The sequence below is a fragment of the Balaenoptera acutorostrata genome, chromosome 11 (assembly GCF_949987535.1).
Source record: "Balaenoptera acutorostrata chromosome 11, mBalAcu1.1, whole genome shotgun sequence".
NCBI classification, from domain to species: Eukaryota; Metazoa; Chordata; class Mammalia; order Artiodactyla; family Balaenopteridae; genus Balaenoptera; species Balaenoptera acutorostrata.
In genome coordinates, this window is record NC_080074.1 from 85,820,552 (window position 1) to 85,843,180 (window position 22,629).

The 22,629-nt window shown below is 37.2% G+C and overlaps 1 protein-coding gene across 1 annotated transcript in view; it reads left to right on the forward strand.

Annotated features, from left to right (window-relative positions):
- The window catches only part of LMNTD1 (lamin tail domain containing 1), a 423,286-nt gene extending 401,512 nt beyond the window's left edge, over positions 1-21,774 (forward strand). The window contains exons 8-12 of the mRNA XM_057557559.1: positions 17,441-17,627; positions 18,162-18,281; positions 20,138-20,352; positions 21,290-21,460; positions 21,753-21,774. Of these exons, the coding sequence (XP_057413542.1) occupies positions 17,441-17,627; positions 18,162-18,281; positions 20,138-20,352; positions 21,290-21,460; positions 21,753-21,774 (715 nt within the window). The remainder of the gene's footprint in view (positions 1-17,440; positions 17,628-18,161; positions 18,282-20,137; positions 20,353-21,289; positions 21,461-21,752) is intronic.
- Positions 21,775-22,629: the final 855 nt, after the last annotated feature.

Consider the following 22,629-nt stretch of genomic DNA (forward strand, 5'->3'; position numbering starts at 1 on the left):
CATGGTAATTCTAATGCACAGCCAGGGCTGAACAAAGGAGCAGCATAAACAAAATGAAGGAGGCAGAAAAGCTAAGATCAGATATGAGTATAAGCATGGCTATACTGAGCAGTGCATGAAGAGGTATAACAGGGTTGTAGGCGTGAGGGTTGGAGACAGATCACAGTGAGCGTTGAATACCAGACTATTTAGACTTCACTATGGGCAATGGGAAGCAATGGGAAAGTTTTAAACAAAGGAGTGACAGAATTCTGATTCAGATTATTTGATCTGTGGCAATGAATATATGAATGAATGCTGGATTTTGTCAAATGCCTTTTATACCTCTGTTGAGATGATCATATGATTTTTTATTTCTTAAATGTTAAAGCAACCCCGCACTCTTAGAATAAACCTCCCTTGGTCAGAATGTTTATATTTTTCATATATTGCTGAATTCAGTTGGCTAAAACTTTGTTTCAAATTTTTGCATCTATGTTTGTGAAGAATATTGGCCTGTAGTTTTCTTTACCTGTTAATGTCTTTGTCTGCTTTGGTATCAGGGTAATATTCAACTCATTAAATGAGTTGGTATATATTCCCTCCACTTTTACTTTCTAGAAGAGTTTGTGTAGAAGTAATATTATTTTTTCCTTAAATATTTTATAGAATTCATCATTGAAGCCATCTGGGCCTGGAGTTATTTTGTGAGAAGGTTTTTACCTACAGATTTTATTTCCTTAAAATAGATGTCAGGATAGTACGGTTACCTATTTCTTCTTGAGTGAACTTGAGTAGTTTGTGTCTTTCAAGGAATTTGTCCATTTCATCTAAGTTGTCAGATTTATTGTTGTAAAATTATACACAATATTCCCTTATTATCCTTTTAGTATCTATAGAATCTGTAGTGATGTCACATTTCTTACTGCTGATAATGGCCATATGTGTCTTCTTTTTCCTGATAAATCTTGCCCAAGAGTTATCAATTTTGTTGAGCTTCAAAGAATCAGTGTTTCATTTAATTGATTTTCTCTAATTTTGTTGCTTTGTTTTCTATTCATAGATTTCCATTCTGATCTGTATTCCCTTTCTTCTGCATACTTCAGGTTTCATTTGCTTTTTTTTTCTAGTTTCTCAAGGTGGAAGTTGAGATCATTGATTTGAAAACATTTTCTCTTCTAATATAAGCATTTAGCACTGTAAAATTTCCCCTAACTACAGCTTTTAGTGGAATCCCACAAATTTTGATGTGTTTTATTTTCATTTTCATTCACTTCAAAATACTTTTTTTTTATTTAAGTAGAGTTGATTTACAATATTGTGTTAGTTTCAACTGTATAGCATAGTGATTCATTTTTTATTATATTCCATTATAGATTATTACAAGATATTGAATTCCTTGTGCTATACAGTAAATTTTTGTTGCTTATCTATTTTAGGTGTAGTAGTCTGTATCTGTTAATCCCATACTCCTAATTTGTCCCTCCCCTGCCCTTCCTCTCCCCTTGATAACCATAAGTTTGTTTTCTTTATCTGTGAGTCTCTTTCTGTTTTGTATATAGATTCATTTGTATTATTTTTTAGATCCCACATGTGATATATTATTTGTCTTTCTCTGACTTACTTCACTAAGTATAATATTCTCTTGGTCCATCCATGTTGCTGCAAATGGCAATATTTCATTCATTTTTATGGCTGAGTAATATTCCATTGTATATATATATATATATATATATATATATATATATATATATATATATACCACATCTTCATTATCCACTCTCTGTTGATGGGCACTTGGGTTGTTTCCATCCCTTGGCTATTGTAAATAGTACTACTATGAACATTGGGGTGCATGTATCTTTTCAAATTTGAGTTTCCACATTTTCCAGATATATGCCCAGGAGTGGGATTGCTGGATCATATGGTAGCTCTATTTTTAGTTTTGAAGGAACCTCTGTACTGTTTTCCATAGTGGCTGCACCAATTTACATTCCCACCAACAGTAGGAGGGTTTTATTTTCTCCACACCCTCTCCATCATTTATTATTTGTAGACTTTTATTTTTTTAATGCTATTCCTGTCTGCTTACATTCTTTTTATTTATGTATGTATGTATGTATGGCTGTGTTGGGTCTTTGTTTCTGTGCGAGGGCTTTCTCTAGTTGTGGCAAGCAGGGGCCACTCTTCATCGCGGTGCGCGGGCCTCTCACTATCGCGGCCTCTCGTTGCTGAGCACAGGCTCCAGATGCGCAGGCTCAGTAATTGTGGCTCACGGGCTGAGTTGCTCCGCGGCATGTGGGATCTTCCCAGACCAGGGCTCGAACCCGCGTCCCCTGCATTGGCAGGCAGATTCTCAACCACTGCGCCACCAGGGAAGCCCTATTTGTAGACTTTTTAATGATAGCCATTCTAACAGGTGTGAGGTGATTCCCCATTGTGGTTTTGATTTGCATTTCTCTAATAATTAGCGATGCTGAGCATCTTTTCATGTGTCTTCTTTGGAAAAATGTCTGTTTAGGTCTTCACCCATTTTTGGATGTGGTTTTTTGTTTCTTCACTATTGAGTTGTATGAGCTGCTTATACATTTTGGATATTAACCCCCTGTTGGTTGCATCATTTGCAATTGTTTTCTCCCATTCCATAGGTTGTCTTTTCGTTTGGTTGATGGTTTCCTTTGCTGTGCAAAAGATTTTAAGTTTGGTTATGTCCCATTTGTTTACTTTTGCTTTTATTTCTTTTGTCTTGGGCGACTGATCTAAGAAAATATTGCTACAACCTATGTTAAATTATGTTCTGCCTATGTTCTCTTCTAGGAGTTATATGGTGTCATGTCTTACATTTAGGTCATTAAACAATTTTGACTTTACTTTTGTATATGGTGTGAGGAAATGTTCTAATTTCATTGATTTACATCCAGCTTTAGCTGTCCAGCTTTCCCAATACCACTTGTTGAAGAGATGGTCATTTCTCCATTGTATATTCTTATTTCCTTTGTCATACATTAATTGATAATAGGTGTGTGGGTTTATTTCTGGGCTCTCTATCTTGTTGCATTGATCCATAACTCTGTTTTTGTGCCAATACCACAGTTTTGATTACTGCAGGTTTGTAGTACAGTCCGAAGTGTGGAAGAGTTACACTTCCAGCTTTGTTCTTTTTCCTCAGTATTCCTTTGGCAATTCTGTTTTTTTTGTGATTCCATATAAATTTTAGGATATTTGTTTTGGTTCTGAGAAAACTGTCATGGTATTTTGATAGAGGTTGCATTAAATCTGTAAATTGCTTTGGGTACTACGGCCATTTTAACAATACTAATTCTTCCAATCCAAAAACATGAGATATCTTTCCATTTCTTTGAATCATCTTCACTTTCCTTTGTCACTGTGTTATAGGTTTCAGCATATAGGCCTTTTACCTCCTTGGTTAAGTTTATTCCTAAGTATTTTATTCTTTTTGATGAGATTTGAAACAGGATTTTAAAATTTCTCTTTCTGTTACTTTATTATTAATGTTTAAAAATGCAAGAAATTTCTGTATATTAATCTTGTATCCTGCTACCTTGCTGAATTCATTTATTAGTTCTAATAGTTTTTGTGTGGAGACTCCATATAGAGTATCATGTCATCTGCAATACTGACAGTTTTACCTTCTTCCCTTTCAATTTTTCTTGTCTGATTGTTGCGGTGTTGAACATCACTTCAAGAGGTGTTTTTATGTGGGAACGTCCCTGTGTAGACTTTGTGTGTCCAGCGTTTTTGGTGTGAGGACTGCTTTTGGTATGGACATCTGCCATGTCTTTCCTAAAGGTGTGCTGGCCATTATCCCCTTGATACGGGTGTGGTTGGTGTTGTAGTGTGTAGAGCCTGTGCAGGTTGTGAGGCCGGACTTCTTCTCTGCTCCATGGCTGTTGCTGCCCTGTCAGGAGCAGGGTCTACACCCCAGTTGTTGGAGCAGAAGCCCTGAGGATCAGGTTCAGTCAGACTCTGTTGCCCTTGAGTGCATGCCCTGCCCCAAAGGAGGTGATTGCTGAAGCAATGAGGTCTGTGCAGTCACAGAGGACCTATGCACCGCTTGTGTAGGTGTCCACGGTTCTGCTCAGAAGCAGCACCAAGGTCACTTACCTTTCTTTGTTGTGTTTGTCCTAAATCTAGTGCAAAGCCGTGATGTGAAGTAGGCTAGGGCTGGGGGTTGAGGTATTGTGGCTGCAGGAATTGAGGTGGTTCAGCTGCTGCCTGAGAGCTGGGCTGCCTCTGTGGCAGTCTTCTTCCAGGACCCAGATCTAGTGCTAAGCTGCAGTATGGAGTGGGCAGAGCCCAGGGCACTCTCACTGGGAGAGCTGCTGTGTACTCCTGAGTGTACTGACAGTGGCCACCGCCGCTCCACCCAGAACACACTCCAGGCTCTCCTTGCTATCTCTGCATAGCTAGATTGAGTCCCCTCCCAGGGACAGTCTGCCCAAGATTCAGCACTTAGCTGTGGCATCAAAATACTTTCTAGTTTCCATTTTTATTTCTTCTTTGATCCTTGAGTAGTAAGAAGTCTATTATTTAGTTCCCAAATATTTTACAGATTTTTCAGGTTCTGATGATTTTCCGGATATCTTTTGTTATTGATTTCTAATTCAGTTTCATAGTGGTCAAAGAACATAATTTATATGACTGAGTCCTTTTAAATGTATTGAGACTTGCTTTATAGCAGATATTGTCTATCCTGGTAAATGTTCTGGTAAATATATTTATCGTTGAGTGGAGTGTTTTGTAAATATTGATCAGGTCAAATTGATTGATGGTGTTAAGTCTATTGTCTTTTTTGTTGATTTTATGTCCATCAATTATTGAAAAAGGGGTGTTAAAATTTCCAACTATAATTGTGGATTTGTTGATTTCTTCTTGCAGTTCTATCAGTTTTAGTTTCATGTATGTTGAAGCCCTGTTTTTAGGTGTATAAACATTTAGGATTGTTATATCTTCTTCCAATATAGAATTGATGTCTATATCATTATGAAATAAACTTCTTTATCCATGGCATTATTCTTTGCTCAGAAATCTACTATGTCTAATATCAATATAGCCATTCCAGCTTTCTTTTGCTGGTGTTAGCATGGTATATCTTTTTTTATCCTTTTACTATTAGCCTATTAGTGTCTTTATATTTAATATTATGTTTTGTATCGATAGCTAGCATGCAGTAGGCTTGCTCTTTCATCTTCTGACAATCTCTGTCTTTTAATTTGGGCATTTAAACAATTTAGATTTAAAGTAATTTTTAATATGGTTAATTAATTCTGTTATCTTGTTATTCATTTTCTATTTGTCCCAACTGTTCTGTTCTCTTTTTCTTCTTTTTCTGTCTTCTTTGAAATTAATCATTATTTATATTCCATTTTATCTCCATTGTTGGCTGATTAGCTATAACTCTTTTACTTTAGGGGTTCCTTCCAGGTTTATAGGATACATCTTGAGCCTATTACAGGCTACCCTCATGTTATATTTTACCACTTCACAAATAGTATAAGAGCCTTAGAATACTATAATTTCATTTCTCTTCTCCCAGCCATTGTGCTTCTGCTGTCACATATTTTACTTCTACATATGGTGTAAATCCCATACTCCATAGTTATTTTGGTTTAAATAATCAATTTTTAAAGAAATTTAAATGATAAGAAAAATATTATATATTTACCCTTATGTATTTTCACTGCTTTTCTTTGCTTTTTAGTTCTTTTTGTTTGTTTGTTTTGTTTATTTTTTTGATCTATAAATTATATTTCCATCTATTATAATTATGCTAGTACCTGAAAAGAATTTCCTTTAACGTTTTTTGTAGTATGGATCTGCTTATAACCATTTCTTCTTTCACTTTTTTTAGACAGTTTTACTGAGATATCATTGACATAATTGCATATATTTAAGATGTACAACTTCATTTTTTTGGTCTTTTGGGGTTTTTTATTGAGATATAATTGACAAATAACATTGTGTAAACTTACACAATGATGATTTGATACTCATATGTATTGTGAAATGATTACCGTAATAAAATTAGTTAACACATCCTTCACATAATTACCTTTTTTTTTTTTCTGGTGAGAACATTTAAGATCCACTGTCTACTGTCTTAGCAATTTTCAAGTATATAATACTGTATTTTTAACTATAGTCACCGTGTTGTTCATAAGATTCCCAGAACTTATTCATCTTATAACTGGAAGTTTTTATCCTTTGACCAATATTTCCCCCATTTCCCCTACCTTCTATCCCCTGGCAAACACTGTTCTAATTTCTGTTTCTATGAATTCAGCTTTTTAAAATTCCACAAAAAACTGAGACCATACAGTATTTGTCTTTCTCTGTCTGATTTATTTCACTTAGCATAATGTACTCAACATCCATCCATGTTGTCACAAATGGCAGGTCGTCCTTCATTTTATGGCTGAATAATACTCCATTACATACATAATATATATATATATATGTGTGTGTGTGTGTGTGTGTATATATATATATATATACAGTTGACTCTTGAACAACACAGGTTTGAACTGCATGGGTTCACTTATAGGTGGATTTTTTTCAATTAATACTCCAGTACTACATGATCTGTATTTGGCTGAATCTGTGGATGTGGAATCATGGATATGGAAGGCCGACTATAAAGTTACATGCTGATTTTCCACTGTGTGGGGGGTCGGCACCCCTAACCCCTGCACTGTTCAATAATCAACTGTATTTATAAAATAAATACCACATTCATTTTATCCATTCATCTGTCAATGGACACTTTGTTTCTGTGTCTTGGCTATTATGAATAATGCTGCAATGAACATGGTGGTGCAGATAACTCAACTAATGGTAATTTTATTTCCTTCAAATACCTAGAAGTGGGATTGCTGGATCATATGGTAGTTCTATTTTTAATTTTTTGAAGAACCTCCACACTGTTTTCCATAGCACTGCATCAATTTACATTCCCACCAACAGTGCACAGGGTTCCCTTTTCTTTACATCTTTGCCAATACTTATTGTTGTCTCTTTGATAACAGCTATTCTTACAGGTGTGAGGTGATATCTCATTGTGGTTTTGATATGCGTTTCCCTGTGATTAGTGATGCTAAGCCCCTTTTTGTGTACCTGTTGGCCATTCACATATCTTCTTTGGAAAAACGTCTATTCAGGTCCTTTCCCATTTTTTAATTGGATTATTTGATTTTTTGCTGTTGAGTTATGTGAGTTCCTTATATATTTTAGATATTAACCCCTTATCAAATATATGATTTGCAAATATTTTTTTCCCATTTTGTAGGTTGCCTTTTCATTTCGTTGATTGTTTCCTTTGCTGTGCAGGAGCTTTTTTAATTGAGGTAATCCCATTTTTCTATATCTGCTTTTCTCGCCTGTGCTTTTGGTGTGTTAGCTAAGAAATTACTGTCAAGACCAATGTCAAGAAGGTTTTCCCCTATATTTTCTTATAGGAGTTTTATGGTTTTGAGTCTTACCTTTAAGTCTTTAACCCATTTAGAGTTGATTTTTGTGTATGGTGTGTGATAGAGGTCCAGTTTCATTTTTTGCATGTGGATATCCACTTTTCCAGCATTTATTAAAGAGACTATCCTTTCCCTATCGTGTGCTCTTGGCACTCCTGTTGAAGAGCAGTTGACCATAAATGTGTGGGTTTGTTTCTGGGTTCTCTATTCTGTTCCATTGGTCTATATGTCTTTTTTTATGCTGGTACCACACTGTTTTAGTTACTTTAGCTTTATAATATAATTTGAAGTCAGGAAGTGTAATATCCTCCAGCTTTGTTCTTGCTCAAGAATGCTTTGGCTATTTGGGGTCTTTTGTAGTTTCACATACATTTTAGGATTTTTTTTACAGCTTCTGTTTAAAAATGCCATTGGGATTTTGATAGGGATTGCATTGAATCTCTAAATCACTTTGACTGGTATGAACATTTTGACAACATTACTTCTTCCAATCCATGAACGTGGAATGTCTTTCCATTTATTTGTGTCTTTTAAAATTTCCTTCATCAGTGTTTTGTAGTTTTCAGTGTATAAATCTTCCATTTTTTTGGTTAAGTTAATGGCTAAGTATTTTGTTCTTTTGTTGCTATCATAAATGGGATCGTTTTCTTAATTTCCCTTTTGGTTAGTTCATTGTTAGTGTACAGAAATGCCACTGATTTTTGTATGTTGATTTTCACATCCTACAATTTACTGAATTTGTTTTGTGGTGTTCTTAGGGTTTTTTACTTATATGATCATGTCATCTGCAAACAGAGATAATTCACTTTTTCCCTTCTGATTTGGCATTTCTTTTTCTTTTTCTTTCCTGATTTCTCTGGGTAGGACTTCCAGTACTAAGATGAACAGCAGTGGTGAGAATGGGCATCCTTGCCTTGTTGTGGATCTTAGAGGAAGTTTTTCCTCACTGATTGTGTTAGCTGTGGGCTTTTCATATATGTCATTTATTGTGCTGAGGTTTGTCCCTTCTTTACCTATTTTTTGAGAGTTTTTATAGTGAAAAGATGTTGAATTTTGTCAAATGCTTTTCCTGCATCTGATTAAAAAGTGTGATCATGTGGTCTTTGTCTTGCCTTGTGTTAATGGCAACTATAAACACAGGTGCCAATTTTCATAGATAATGTTAGGTAGATGCATATTGGAAGAACTGAAATGCTAAAGACAAGTTTAGTAAACTTTAGAGTAGCAAAAATCTAAAGGCAGATAAGTAAAGTAGCATGGAGCTATCAAGTAGACTCCAACAACTAGAGAAATCAGAGCTTAAATAATGAAAAATTGTCATTTTTTAAAAAGTGATATAGCCATTTGTCTTTTCAATCTCTATAAATCAAGACCATGCAAAGGCTACTGACAGAATGATTGGTACATCACTCTACACTCTCAGCCAGTCACAACTTAGAGGTTTCAAGTCATTTTCCTACTATACAAAAATGGGAAGGCTCACAGGGAAGAAAAAAGATAACTACAAAAGGCTGTGTGATAGCAGATTAACAGCCCTGGCTCGGTGAATTTCCATGTATTATGTGAAGTATTTTCCTGTAACTTTTGGCCTTATATCAAAAGGAAGGCAAATGAAGTGGCTAGCCCTGATATAAACAATGGTATTTTTTTCTTTCAGACAAGCTAATTTATTCTACTTATGTGCATAAAATAAAAATTTAACATCAATGAATAAATGTTTCACTTGAATAATGAAATGTTTTTGAAAAACAACTGTACATATCCAATTACATATATGATAACAAAGGGATAACTGAGCTATTCTAGGGTCTTATCTGGTTAAAAGAAAAACTAAACTACTGCTCATCTTCCCGGGCAGAAAAAGCAAGTCTCAAAAACAAAAAGGAATTCTGTCAAAAAATAAAAATATCCCACAGAGAATTCAGTAACACTAGAATGAGGATGACATAGAGAAATTCTAGGGCTATCAAATAAGAGTAAAAATGTTATATCTACAATTTAGTAAGAACCATAACAGTAATGTAAAAGAAAGGAACAGGTATATACATTGCTCAAAAGTGAACCTCTCTACAAAACAGGCAACCTCATACAATGTATTATGGGTATAAAGTGAGACCACTGAAGGCAGTTTGGTAGTGTAGATCAAGGTTTCATAGATTGGGACTTACCTGGTGGCACAGTGGTTAAGACTCCACACTCCCAATGCAGGGGGCCTCAGTTCAATCCCTGGCCAAGGAACTAGATACCCACATGCATGCTGCAACTAAGAGTTCTCATGCCACAACTAAGGAGCCATATGCCACAACTAAGGAGCCGGTGAGCTGCAACTAAGGAGCCCGTGAACCGCAACTAAGGAGCCTGCTTGCCACAACTAAGATCTGGCACAACCAAATAAATAAATAAATACATAAAGATTTCATAGATTTTACATCTTATATTCTCACAAGTCCTCTTCTAGGAGAGGAAACTCAGAGTGACAGCCTGACATTTGGAGCCACTTTTCTCCTCAAAACAGTTGTCAATTTGAAAGCAGCAACTAAGAGGCTGAGAAATTATTCAGAGATTTTGGCAGTCTCACAGGACTGGGTGAATAAAAATTGGCTTGATTCAGGGCCTGTCAAGAAGGATGGTCACTGATAAACACCCCAGGCTTTCAGTTGTAACTTCAAAGGTACACACAGTATTAAGGCTATCTTCAAAATAAACCAGCCTAATTGGGGCCAAAGCTTAGTGTCAAATTATTTCACACCCTGATTGGGTTAAAGTTGTTTCCCCCCAACGTAGATGGCTGCCAGAAGTTAAAGTAAATCCTCTCTGGATCAAGAAAACATTATACATAGCTTTAAATTACCTCTGCAATGTTTAATCTATCATACTAGGCACTAAGTCAAAAATAACAAGGCATGGGGCTTCACTGGTGGCACAGTGGTTGGGAGTCTGCCTGCCAATGCAGGGGACACAGGTTCGTGCCCTGGTCTGGGAGGATCCCACATGCCACGGAGCAACTAAGCCTGTGCGCCACAACTGCTGAGCCTGCGCGTCTGGAGCCTGTGCTCCGCAACAAGAGAGGCCGCGATAGTGAGAGGCCCGCGCACCGCGATGAAGAGTGGCCCCCACTCGCCGCAACTGGAGAAAGCCCTCGCGCAGAAACGAGGACCCAACACAGCCAAAAATAAAAAAATAATAATAAATAAATAATAAATTTAAAAAATTAAAAAAAAAAAACAAAACAAGGCATACAAACAATAAAAGTTGACCCAATAGTAAAATTTAAAATGGACAATAAAAGCAGGCCTAGAAGATCCAGATATTATGGTTATCTGACAGGGATTTTTAAATAACCTTGACTAAAATAGTCAAGGAATTAAATGACAAGATAAAAATTTTTAGCATAGAACTGGAAACTAAAAATAAAAGAATCAGTAGGAAATTCTAGAAAAAAAAATCCAATAACAGAAATTACTATTTCAAAAGTAGATGAGTTTAACAATATATTTGATGCAACAGAAGAGAGAATTATTGAACTGGAACATTCTCAGAAGAAAACATCCAGGCTGAATTATAGAGAGCAAAGAGATTAGAAAAAACAAGCATAAGGAAAAATTAGGGCAAGATTTTTAAAAATCTAAATGCTTGTAATTGAAGTCACTAAGGAGAGGAGAGAAGGACTGAGGTAGAACAGTATTGGTGGAAATACTGGCAGAGAATTTTCCCAAAAATGAAAGACATCAAGCCACAGGTACAAGCAACACTACCAACTCCCAGCAAGAGAAAACGTGGGGTGGGGGGGGAACCCTAGGTACGATGTAGAAAAACTTCTAAAACAGGAGAAGTAAGGAAAATCTTAGTCAGCCAGAGAAAAAGTACACTTACATTCAAAGGAACAACAAAAAGATTGGTAGCTGGTTTATCAACAGAAAAATAGAAAACAGAAAACTCTGGAATAAATCTCTGGTGAGGGCATTGGGACCAAAGCTGCAGGCAATATTTTTAGCACCATGATTCTACAATTCATAAGAAGTGTATGTTAGTTTTCTGTTGCTGTCATAGCAAGTTATTACCAACATAGCAACTTAACATGGATAATACCCACTTATTACCACACAGTTCTTTGAAAAATTTCTGTATATATTTACATACTATACTATAAATCCATCATAAAAATGTAAAACAACCCTATAGAAATGGACTAAATTACATGAAAGACAATTTTCAAAAGAAAACTGAGTAGCCAATAAGTAGCTTACTCAACTAACTATAAACAGGGAAAATCAAATTAAAATAACAATGAGATATTTTGTACCCAAGATATTAAGTATTAAGAAGTCTGAAAATTTCAAGTGTTGTGGAACAAGAAGAAGGAATAGCGCATGCATAGGCAATGGGTGAAGCATGCAATGACATGAATTATCACAAGTCTTGTGAGAAATTCTTGTGGTTGCAATTTAAGCAAAGATAGGAAGTAGGGAAAAAAAGAAATTAAAGAGGCTGATAGATTACGTAGGGCCTTGTTTCTATGCTGTGACATTGGTGTTTTCTCTAGAAAGAAATGGTCAGACTTTGAAGGATTTATCCTTGTACAAAGATTGCTCTGGAAGCAAAATGTTGAATGGTTAGGAGGGAGCAAGACTGGAGAAACCAGTTAAGACACTGTTACACTGTGACACAGAGATGATGAGAGCCTAATGAAGACAGCAGCAATAGGGATGGAGAGAAGGAAATATATACAGAAGATACTAAAGAGTAATATTAATAGAACATCATCACAGATAAGGCAAGAAGGATAAGAGAGCAGGAAAGTAATAGAAGTTTCAGGCGTGGCCAACAGGATAGATGATGATGAAATTGCCTGGAATAGGTTTTCTACTTTCCTAAAATTATGAATTCATTTTGGGGCATGTTGATTTAGAGGTATCTTTGGGGTCTTTCTTTCTATGGGGTCAGTTGTTTCTATGGGTCTGAAGCTCAGCAGGAAAAGGATTAACAGTCATCAGTGTATTAATGGTTACTGAAAGCCCTGTTTGTGGGTGATATCAAGTATATAGAGTGTGATAGGAATAAAAGAGGGTTAAGGGCAGAATCCCAGGGATTCACATCTGAGAAACGGCTGAAGGAAGAGAAATCTGAAAAAGAGACTATAAAGGAGCAACCAGACTGGTAGAAGAAAAACAGTGGACTTGGGGAAACAAGGAGAGAAGGACCTATCTGGCAGAGGCAGATATCACAGAGACATTAAAACTAAGACTGAGTGGTGGGAATGTAAATTGAACCACTGTGGAAAACAGTATGGAAGTCCCTCAAAAAATTAAAAACAGAACTATCATATAATCCAGCAATTCCACTTTTGTGTATTTATCTGAAGAAAGCAAAACCTCTAATTCAAAAAGATATATGCACCGCCATGTTCATTGCAGCATTATTTACAATAGCCAAGATATGGAAACGACCTAAGTATCCATCAATGAATGATTGGTAAATAAAATGTGGTATAAATATAAAATGCAATATTATTCAGCCATAAAAAAAGAATTACATCTTGCCATTTGCAACAACATGGATGGACCTCGAAGGCAATGTGCTAAGTAAAATAAGTCAAAGAAACACAAATACCATATGATCTCACTTATCAATGAAATCTAAAAAAAAAACAAAAAAAAAACATTGATACAGAGAACAGATTGGTTGCCAGAAGCAAGAGGTGGGGGGTGGGCAAAATGGCAGAAGGGGGTCAAAAAGTACAGATTTCCAATTATAAAATAAACAAGTCATTGGGATGTAATGTACAGATAAAATAAATGTCATTGGGATGTAATGTACAGAATGGAGACCACAGTTAACAATACTGTATTGTATTGAAAGTTGCTAGCAGAGTAGACCTTAACAGTTTTCCACAAGAAAAAATAATTGTAACTGTATATGGTGATCAATGTTAACTAGACTTATTGTGGTGATCATTTTGCCTTATATACAAATACTGAATCATTATGTTGTACACCCAAAACTAATATAATGTTATATGTCAATTATACCTCTATTTAAAAAAAGACAAAGACTGAAAAGTTACCACTCAATTTACTAATTGATGATCAATTTAAGAGGCCATTAATCATCTTGGTCTAAGGCAGAAATATACGGTCATGGGTTGAGGGAGTGAACAAGAGATGAAGAACTCATGCCATTGCCTTTCCAAAAGCTCGGTTGTGATGGCAGTAGGAAGTGGAAGCCAGAGGAGGATTGTGTTTTTCTTTTTTAAGGTTATAGCAGTTGGAAGATATGTACATATTTGGGGGAAAGAGGCAGTCTAGAGGGAGAGGTTGGTGTGAAAGGAGAAAAATGAATGGGACTGAAACACCAAAGCAGCAGCAGGAGGTGGTAATCAGAGTTTCACTTTAGATGGGAGAAGGGTTCCTCTTGCACTGAAACGAGGTGGCTGGAACGAAGAGGTCAGTGTGGGCATGGGTGAACCTGCTTCTAAGTGGAAAGCAGGAAAACACACTTCTCTCTGATGGCTCTATTTTCTTAGTGAGATCATTTTCTGACAATAAAACTGAAGATGTGAGGCAGGGATTTGAATGTTGTTGAGGGAATGACAGAAGGTGCTGGCTCAGCTTATGAAGAACACAATTTGCTGCCAATCACTAAGGGCCTACATGTGGCTGGAGACCGCTAATTCATCTGGTGGCAGTGGTCTATACTGTGTGTGTGTATTTTCTAGCAGTGCTCAACCACCAGGGTGTATACAAAATTTAAACAATTTGAATGGTTGGATCAAATTTCTTTGAGATTTTACTAGTTGAAAAAGAAGAACAAGAACTAACATTTATTGGGAGAACTTGGACATGGCAGTTAATCTCTCTAAACCTCAGTTTCCTTTTCTATAAAGTGGGACTAAAAATAGTACCTGTCTCACTGGGTTGTTGTGAGAATTAAATGAGATAATACAGTTTTTTTTCAAATTTTTGATGGTGAACTTCAGTAAGAAATATGTAGCCTTTTGTGAGAATTAAATGATAACTACCAGTCCACAATGCCTTTACCAAAACATTTGGAGACTTACATGTTTCCAAATTCAGAATTTGGAGGATTTTAAGAAAGTAATATGGTGACTGGAACACATATTACATAACACCCCAATAGGGCTTGGAGAAGTATCCAAAATCAAACAGTAATCTTTCCACAGCCAAATTTATGAATAGTCCCACAAGTCATGAACGAAGACAGTAACTAGCCTCTCCTCAGTTTCAGGTCAGGTTTTGCCACCAAAGGAATTCAGGTCAGATTTTGCTTCAAGTGTGTTTTTTAAAGAAAGCTTTTGGTTTTTCAGATATTTTTGCATTTCGGAATTATAGATATGAAATCATAGATATATTGATAATATTTTAAAAGTGCCTGGCACATCATAAGTATTGGTTCCTATTATTGGTAGGGGTATATTTCATTTTTTTTAAAGTTTTTTTTTTTTTTTTTTTAAGAAATTCACGTTCTTTTATTTATTTATTTATGACTGTGTTCTTCGTTTCTGTGCGAGGGCTTTCTCTAGTTGCGGCAAGTGGGGACCACTCTTCATCGCTGTGCGCGGGCCTCTCACTATCGCGGCCTCTCTTGCTGCGGAGCACAGGCTCTAGACGCGCAGGCTCAGTAATTGTGGCTCACGGGCCCAGTTGCTCCGTGGCATGTGGGATCTTCCCAGACCAGGGCTCGAACCCGTGTCCCCTGCATTGGCAGGCAGATTCTCAACCACTGCGCCACCAGGGAAGCCCTCATTTTTAAAATTATGGCCCTAACCCACCAAAGGGATTTCATGGCGTATTGGGTTGGCCAATAGTTTCATTCGTTTTTTTTCCGTAAGATGACTCTAGTAGCACTTAGTTGTCTTTAACTTCATTCAAAACAATTTTGTTAGATTGTATGTGACAGCTGTCATATAAGCATGCATTTAAAAAAAGACATCAAAATTGGTGAATTTTTGTGTAGCCATTTTAATATTGAAATGGAAGAAAAAAAGCAACATTTTCGGCATATTATGCTTTATTATTTCAAGAAAAGTAAAAATGCAACCCAGATGCAAAAAAAGATTTGTGCAGTGTATGGAGAAGTTGCTGTGACTGATCGAATGTGTCAAAAGTGGTTTGCGAAACTTTGTGGTGGAGATTTCTTGCTGGACAATGCTGCACAGTTGGGTAGACCAGTTGAAGTTGATAGCGATCAAATCGAGACATTAACTGAGAGCAATCAACGTTATACCACGCGGGAGATAGCCGACATACTCAAAATATCTAAATCAAACATTGAAAATCATTGCACCAGCTTAGTTATGTCAATCACTTTGATGTTTGGGTTCCACATAAGTTAAGCAAAAAAAACCTTCTTGACCGTATTTCCACATACGATTCTCTACTGAAACATAATGAAAACGTTCCGCTTTTTAAACAAATTGTGATGGGCCATGAAAAGTGGTTACTGTACAATAATGTGGAATGGAAGAAATCGTGGGGCAAGCGAAATGAACCACCACCAATCACACCAAAGGCTGGTCTTCATCCAAAGAAGGTGATGTTGTGTATATGGTGAGATTGGAAGGGAGTCCTTTATTATGAGCTCCTTCCAGAAAACCAAGCGATTAATTCCCACAAGTACTGCTCCCAGTTAGACCAACTGAAAGCAGCACTTGATGAAAAGCATGCGGAATTAGTCAACAGAAAACACATAACCTTCCATCAGGATAAGGCAAGAACACGTTTCTTTGATGACCAGGCAAAAACTGTTACAGCTTGGCTGGGAAGTTCTGATTCATCTGCCATATTCACCAAACATTGCACCTTCAGATTTCCATTTATTTAGGTCTTTACAAAATTCTCTTACTGAAAATTTTCAGTTCCCTGGAAGACTGTAAAAGGCACCTGGACCAGTTCTTTGCTCAAAAAAATAAAAAGTTTTGGGAAGATGGAATTATGAAGTTGCCTGAAAAATGGCAGAAGATAGTGGAACAAAAGGATGAATACGTTGTTCAATAAAGTTCTTGGTGAAAATGAAAAATGTGTCTTTTATTTTTACTTAAAAACCGAAGGCACTTTTTGGCCAACCCAATACTTATAGGTTGTGACCCACACTCTGAAAAATGTTAATATATAAATGTTTAACCTGGTCCTTGATACATACTAAGCTCTCGACACCCTAGAAGAGGAAAAAATACCATCTTATATTTGTATGTTTTAAGTTTGCAGAATTCTTTTAAGCACATAGTTGCAATTCATGTTCACAGTAACCTTATGAGAAATAAACTAAATAGTTTAACTTTCCTCTTGATCTACTTGAGAGTTTCATGTCTCAGTGTTTCTTGTGAAGAACAGTAGGAAATTTAAATAATAATAATAGTACCTCCCAATGGCATTTTTACCTAAAACATTTTTCCCCCCACAAAGGGCAATCTTTTTTTTTTTTAATTTTTATTTATTTATTTTTGGCTGTGTTGGGTCTCCGTTTCTGTGCGAGGGCTTTCTCTAGTTGCGGCGAGCGGGGGCCACTCTTCATCGCGGTGCACGGGCCTCTCACTATCGCGGCCTCTCTTGTTGCGGAGCACAGGCTCCAGACGCGCAGGCTCAGCAGTTGTGGCTCACGGGCCGAGTTGCTCCATGGCATGTGGGATCCTCCCAGACCAGGGCTCGAACCCATGTCCCCTGCATTGGCAGGCAGATTCTCAACCACTGCACCACCAGGGAAGCCCACCTAAAGCATTTTTACAGTTTTCTTTATTTTATGTGAAAGATCATTTTGTTGCACAGATAAACAAACAGAACTAAGAAATCAAGCCATTTGCTTAAGGTACAAAATACACTATTTCTACATGGAATTTGTCCAACAGAATATACAGCTTAGGATCAACTTCCAAAGCATATTTATTATTCAGTCCTTAAAGTGAACTAAACACACGCTCTTCTGAAGGCACCTTATAATCTTTGGGTTTTATTTTCTAGTGCTCTTGGAGACATTAAAATAGCTGAAGTGAATGTCAAAGGTTTATGCGTGAAGCTCATTAACTCTTCCCTTGACAAAGAACTGGAAATTGGAAATCATATTCTCCAACAAAATGTGGATGGACAAACAGTCTCTCTGTACCAATTCCTTCCCAATATCATAATGCAGGCCAATTCCACGGTAACAGTGAGTATAAGATATAAATACTATGAGCTAGATTTGTTCAGGAAAAACTCATTTACCCAGTCAGACGATGGCTTAGCACCAGTGGTTTCTTCATCCCTTGATCTCTCTGTTAAATGTGATTTTTTGGTTGTTGTTGGTTAATTGTGCCACTTTGTCCATCTCTGGATATAAATTAATACCCATAATTAAATTTCCATAGCTTTCTTCAATTTGGCATACAGTACTTTGTGCTTTTATGATTTAACTATCAAAATAAAATACCTAAGTTCCTAAAACTGAACAAACATAATCTTTAAAGAAAAAACAAAGAGAGGGTTTGCTTAGGTGACACTGGAGAGTTCCCCCCTCTTTCTTGGGCTTTTCTTTAAACCACATACAGTAGCTGTTCAGTTACACAGCTTGACATTACATATTATACAGTCATTATATTTTAAAAACCTCACCTGTTTAGAACGATGTGTTGCAATAACCCTCTGACATTTATAAAACTGTGTTGAACTCCAATGGCAATTGTTATTAACTATTTTCTCACAGGTCTGGGCAGCAGCATCTGAAGCAAAGCACCAGCCACCATCAGATTTTCTTTGGAAGGAACAAAACAGATTTAGGACAAGCCCAAATTGTACAACAATCCTGTGCAAACCTAATGGTGAAGTCAGTGTCCAGTTCTTTTTTTTTTGGCTGCGTCGGGTCTTCGTTGCTGCGCGCGGGCTTTCTCTAGTTGCGGCGAGCGGGGGCTACTCTTCATCATGGTGTGCAGGCTTCTCATTGCGATGGCTTCTCTTGTTGCAGAGCACGGGCTCTAGGCGTGCGGGCTTCAGTAGTTGTGGCACACGGGCTCAGTAGTTGTGGCTCGCGGGCTCTAGAGCGCAGGCTTGGTAGTTGTGGCTTGCGGGCTTAGTTGCTCCTCGGCATGTGGGATCTTCCCGGACCAGGGCTCAATCCCATGTCCCCTGCATTGGCAGGCGGATTCTTAACCACTGCACCACCAGGGTAGCCCCGAGTCTACTGATTTTTAAACAGGGCTAGATATTTTTCACCAACCACATTGTTGTCCTATATGATTTGTAGCCTCTATATTATATGTCAGAAATTTAATAGATATCTTATATGGTTCAATGCCTGGGACTTTCCCAATACACTGTTTTCTATTAGAGATTCAGATATGGAACAGACCATTCCTGTGCAGTAGGAACTCATTGAAGGGCTATTTATATGTACATTATCTCCTTTGATTCTCAGATTATTTAAGCATTTTACAAAGGAAGAAAATGGGGCTTGGAAAGTTAAATGGCTTGCTCAAGGTCACATGATAGGCAAAATGGCAAAAGTAAAATAAAACCAGACAAAAGAGCCTACAAGGTTCATATGGTCAACATTCCAGAGGTGAAATTAAAACTTATCATTTTATCACATTATCACTGTCATTATCGTCAGATGTTTTCAAGCCCCGTATAATACAGGAAGAAATAAAATATTGCCCTTGGCTAGGAAAGGCTTACAATCTAATTGAGAGAGATGGCACTCAAAAGATCATAAACATATTTGCCACGCAAATATCTATGTTTGTGCTGCAAAAAAGGAGAATCCCTAACTGATGAACTGAACCAAAAGTGGGGTTTTCCTGCTGTGATCCATGAAATTAAACCTTTTAAGAAAGATTTCATCTTTCTCTTTCTTTGCTGTAGGCCTAGCCTAGCTGAACTTGCCTTGTGTTGCTTTTATGTCTATTTAGCTGGCAAACAAAGGGTTTTGCAATGGTTACAGCATCAACCCAAACCTCTAATTTTATAAACTAAAAACAGATCACGAGAATCAGTAGAATGATAGGGCACACTTCAGTGCCTAACTTTTCTCATGTTGAACAAAAACATAATTATTAGTCCCTACACATGATTTTTCTGAATAATTTTTGCACGTGTATGTGCACATATATGCCACATATTCAGGAAACCAAAAAAAAAAAACCTGCCCACCTAGGACTCTAACCTGGAGAATGTGGTTTCCTCTCCATGTCTTTAGTTCTAATGCCCATTTCCCCATCTCAAATAAGATTAGATAGATAGATAGACAGACAGACAGATAGATAGATAGATAGATAGGTAGATAGATAGATAGATTCTTAACTATTAAAAATTTAACTTATTAATATTACAACTACTGTTTGCATAGTTCTTTATAGTTACAAAATTCAGTAGCTTAACTGAATCTCACCACACCCTCATATAACACCCTCACCACCACCCTCCCCATTTTACATATAAGGACACAGCCCAAGACAGTAGGTGACTAATCTTCCTGAGGTTATGCAGCTTGTAATTTTCACAACTGGAAACTAAGGCCAGGATGTCTTACTACAGCCTCATCATGTGTTTCACTAATCCTTACACAGTATGTAAATGACATTACAGTTTGACTTTGAAATTTTATTGCAACAAGCCTATGTCATTAAAAAAAAAAAGCCTATCTAACTTCAATAGTATTTCATGTTAATAAATCATTTTTGTTAGGCTGTTGCCTGGTACACTCCTATTCACTGGAAGCAAGCATGGGAGAAATTAGAGACTGACATTGAATGTGACAGATGCTCAGTAGTAAGTCCAACATCTCAAAGGCACATGTTTCATTGGCCAGCAGCTACAACTACAACTAAAGAAAAACAAGATCAATCTAAGAAAGATATCTCAAAATATCAGGTGGAACGAGTTCGAGCTTCTCTTACAAGGTAAAAGTTGCTTGTTTTCTTTTTTTTTTAATTGAGTCCTTCCCACAATTAATAAGGGCTGAGCTGGTGGGAGTGACTGGCTGACAAGTAGATATATGAAGAATCGGTAAATCAATAAAGACCAAAAAACTCCTATTTTGGTTTTTTTTTGGGTTTTTTTTGTTTTTTAAAGTTTTGTTTTGTTTTACTTTTTATTTATTTATGGCTGTGTTGGGTCTTCGTTTCTGTGCGAGGGCTTTCTCTAGTTGTGGCAAGTGGGGGCCACTCTTCATCGCGGTGCACGGGCCTCTCATCATCGCGGCCTCTCTTGTTGCGGAGCACAGGCTCCAGACGCGCAGGCTCAGTAATTGCGGCTCACGGGCCCAGTTGCTTCGCGGCATGTGGGATCTTCCCAGACCAGGGCACGAACCTGTGTCCCCTGCATTGGCAGGCAGATTCTCAACCACTGCGCCACCAGGGAAGCCCCCTATTTTGAATAAGACCGTAAAAACCATAATAGCTTTTATGTTTTAAAACATAAAAACACAGAGCAAGTAGGGTGTACTCTTGGGACGATAAAGGTTGGCAATTTCCACTGGGTGATATTAAGACCCCTCTGGTCATTTCATTCCATAACAGCACTGCTGTTAGAGGTAAGGCCGTGGAGTAGTGCAGAGATGAAGTTATCACCACACCTTTAGCAGTGCTTACATGGAGGAAGATTTGCATCATCTAGAATTTTCATCTTGGATCAAGAGCTGGCTGTGGCTGAAAGAACAGAATTTATGTTATTCATTTGTAGGCAAATGCTTCTGATGTGATAATGGTGCTTCCCACAAAGTCTAGAAAAGCCATATTCTCTGGTCTTGGAACATTCACTCTAATTGAGCTTTCATTATTAATGCCACTGTATGAAGTGCCTTTGGGGTTCAACTTGGGCTTAATTTTTCTTTTACAGAGAAAAAGAAATCCCACCAACCCTTTTCCCCAATCGCAGCCCTTGGTGCCACAGTCCCAATGTCTCTGCACACCCTTACTGTCCCCTGATTGATCCTCACAACACCTACATGACTGAACGCAGCTTAGACAGACAGCCCAGGTCTCAGTCAGCCAAGTCTGATCCAGCCAGGTAAGTCAAAGGGATACTTATTCCAGTGGAGAGTAAGTGGTGAGTGTGTGTGTGTGTGTGTCTGTGTGTGTAGAACTGGTGAAAAGGTGGTTAAGTTGTAAAAGTCTCTAAGTATTAAAAAGTATTCATATCCTCAAGAACAGATGGCCTCTAAAGCAAGTACCGTGAGCTGTTCACTTATTTGCTCGAGCACAGTATCTGAGTGCATCAATGAATCCAAAGAACAGCATGGCCAGCAAGAGTACGTAGGCTTCTTGAAGTTTGGTCAAAAGTATATTTTGTTTTTCATTAGGCAGGATAAATTGGTCCGATAAGTTAAGCTGTGCTAAAAAATATCCATCTTTTCCAAACACACTCTAATATTATTCCCAAATTCTTATTCTTTTTCACCCAGAAATTTCTTATTTAAATCCTCTAAATAAAGCTTTTAGAGTTGGTGTTATTAGCCCAGGATCTGTTAATGGACTTCAGGAAGTCCATGAATCTGGCTAAACTTGGAGAAAAAAATGTATGCCTATATGATGTTTTCTGGCAAGAAAGTCCATGAGGTTCACCAGATGCTGCCAAATGATTAAGAAGAACTGATTAGACACAGTGCAGATTCTAAGCTGTGGAGAAAGACTTTCATGGAGCAGCTGTATCCTGGTGAGGTTATAATGATTTGCAAACTTATACTTAGCAGAGGGATGCTTTTTTAAATGAAATCTTTGCAGAATCCCAGTATATGAAATGGATAAAAGGAGACCCATCCAAGATGAAGAGTGATTCCCACTACCCACTACACCCATCTTCTTCTTTCCTCCTTCCCTGTGACCTTTGAGACACCTCTCTGGAATCACAGGATTCTGTACACACAGTATAAGAACCACCATGTGAGTATGCTAACACATGTTGGGAAATAGCACCCACCAAAATAATACCTTTTAGAAGTGGAGTGATGGAAATTCTGTAAATTCCTGAATGTATTCTATCACATAAAATTAAGTATCCTATATCTTTGTGCCTGAGTTTCTTCATCTGTAAAGTAAGAGACTTGTGTCTGATATTTAAAGAGCTCTTTCAGCAATGTTTTATATATACATATACATTTAATATACATATATATATTTTATAGACACACGTATTTAGTACTTTATGAGTTAGATTTGAGATTTCCAAGAAGTACATTA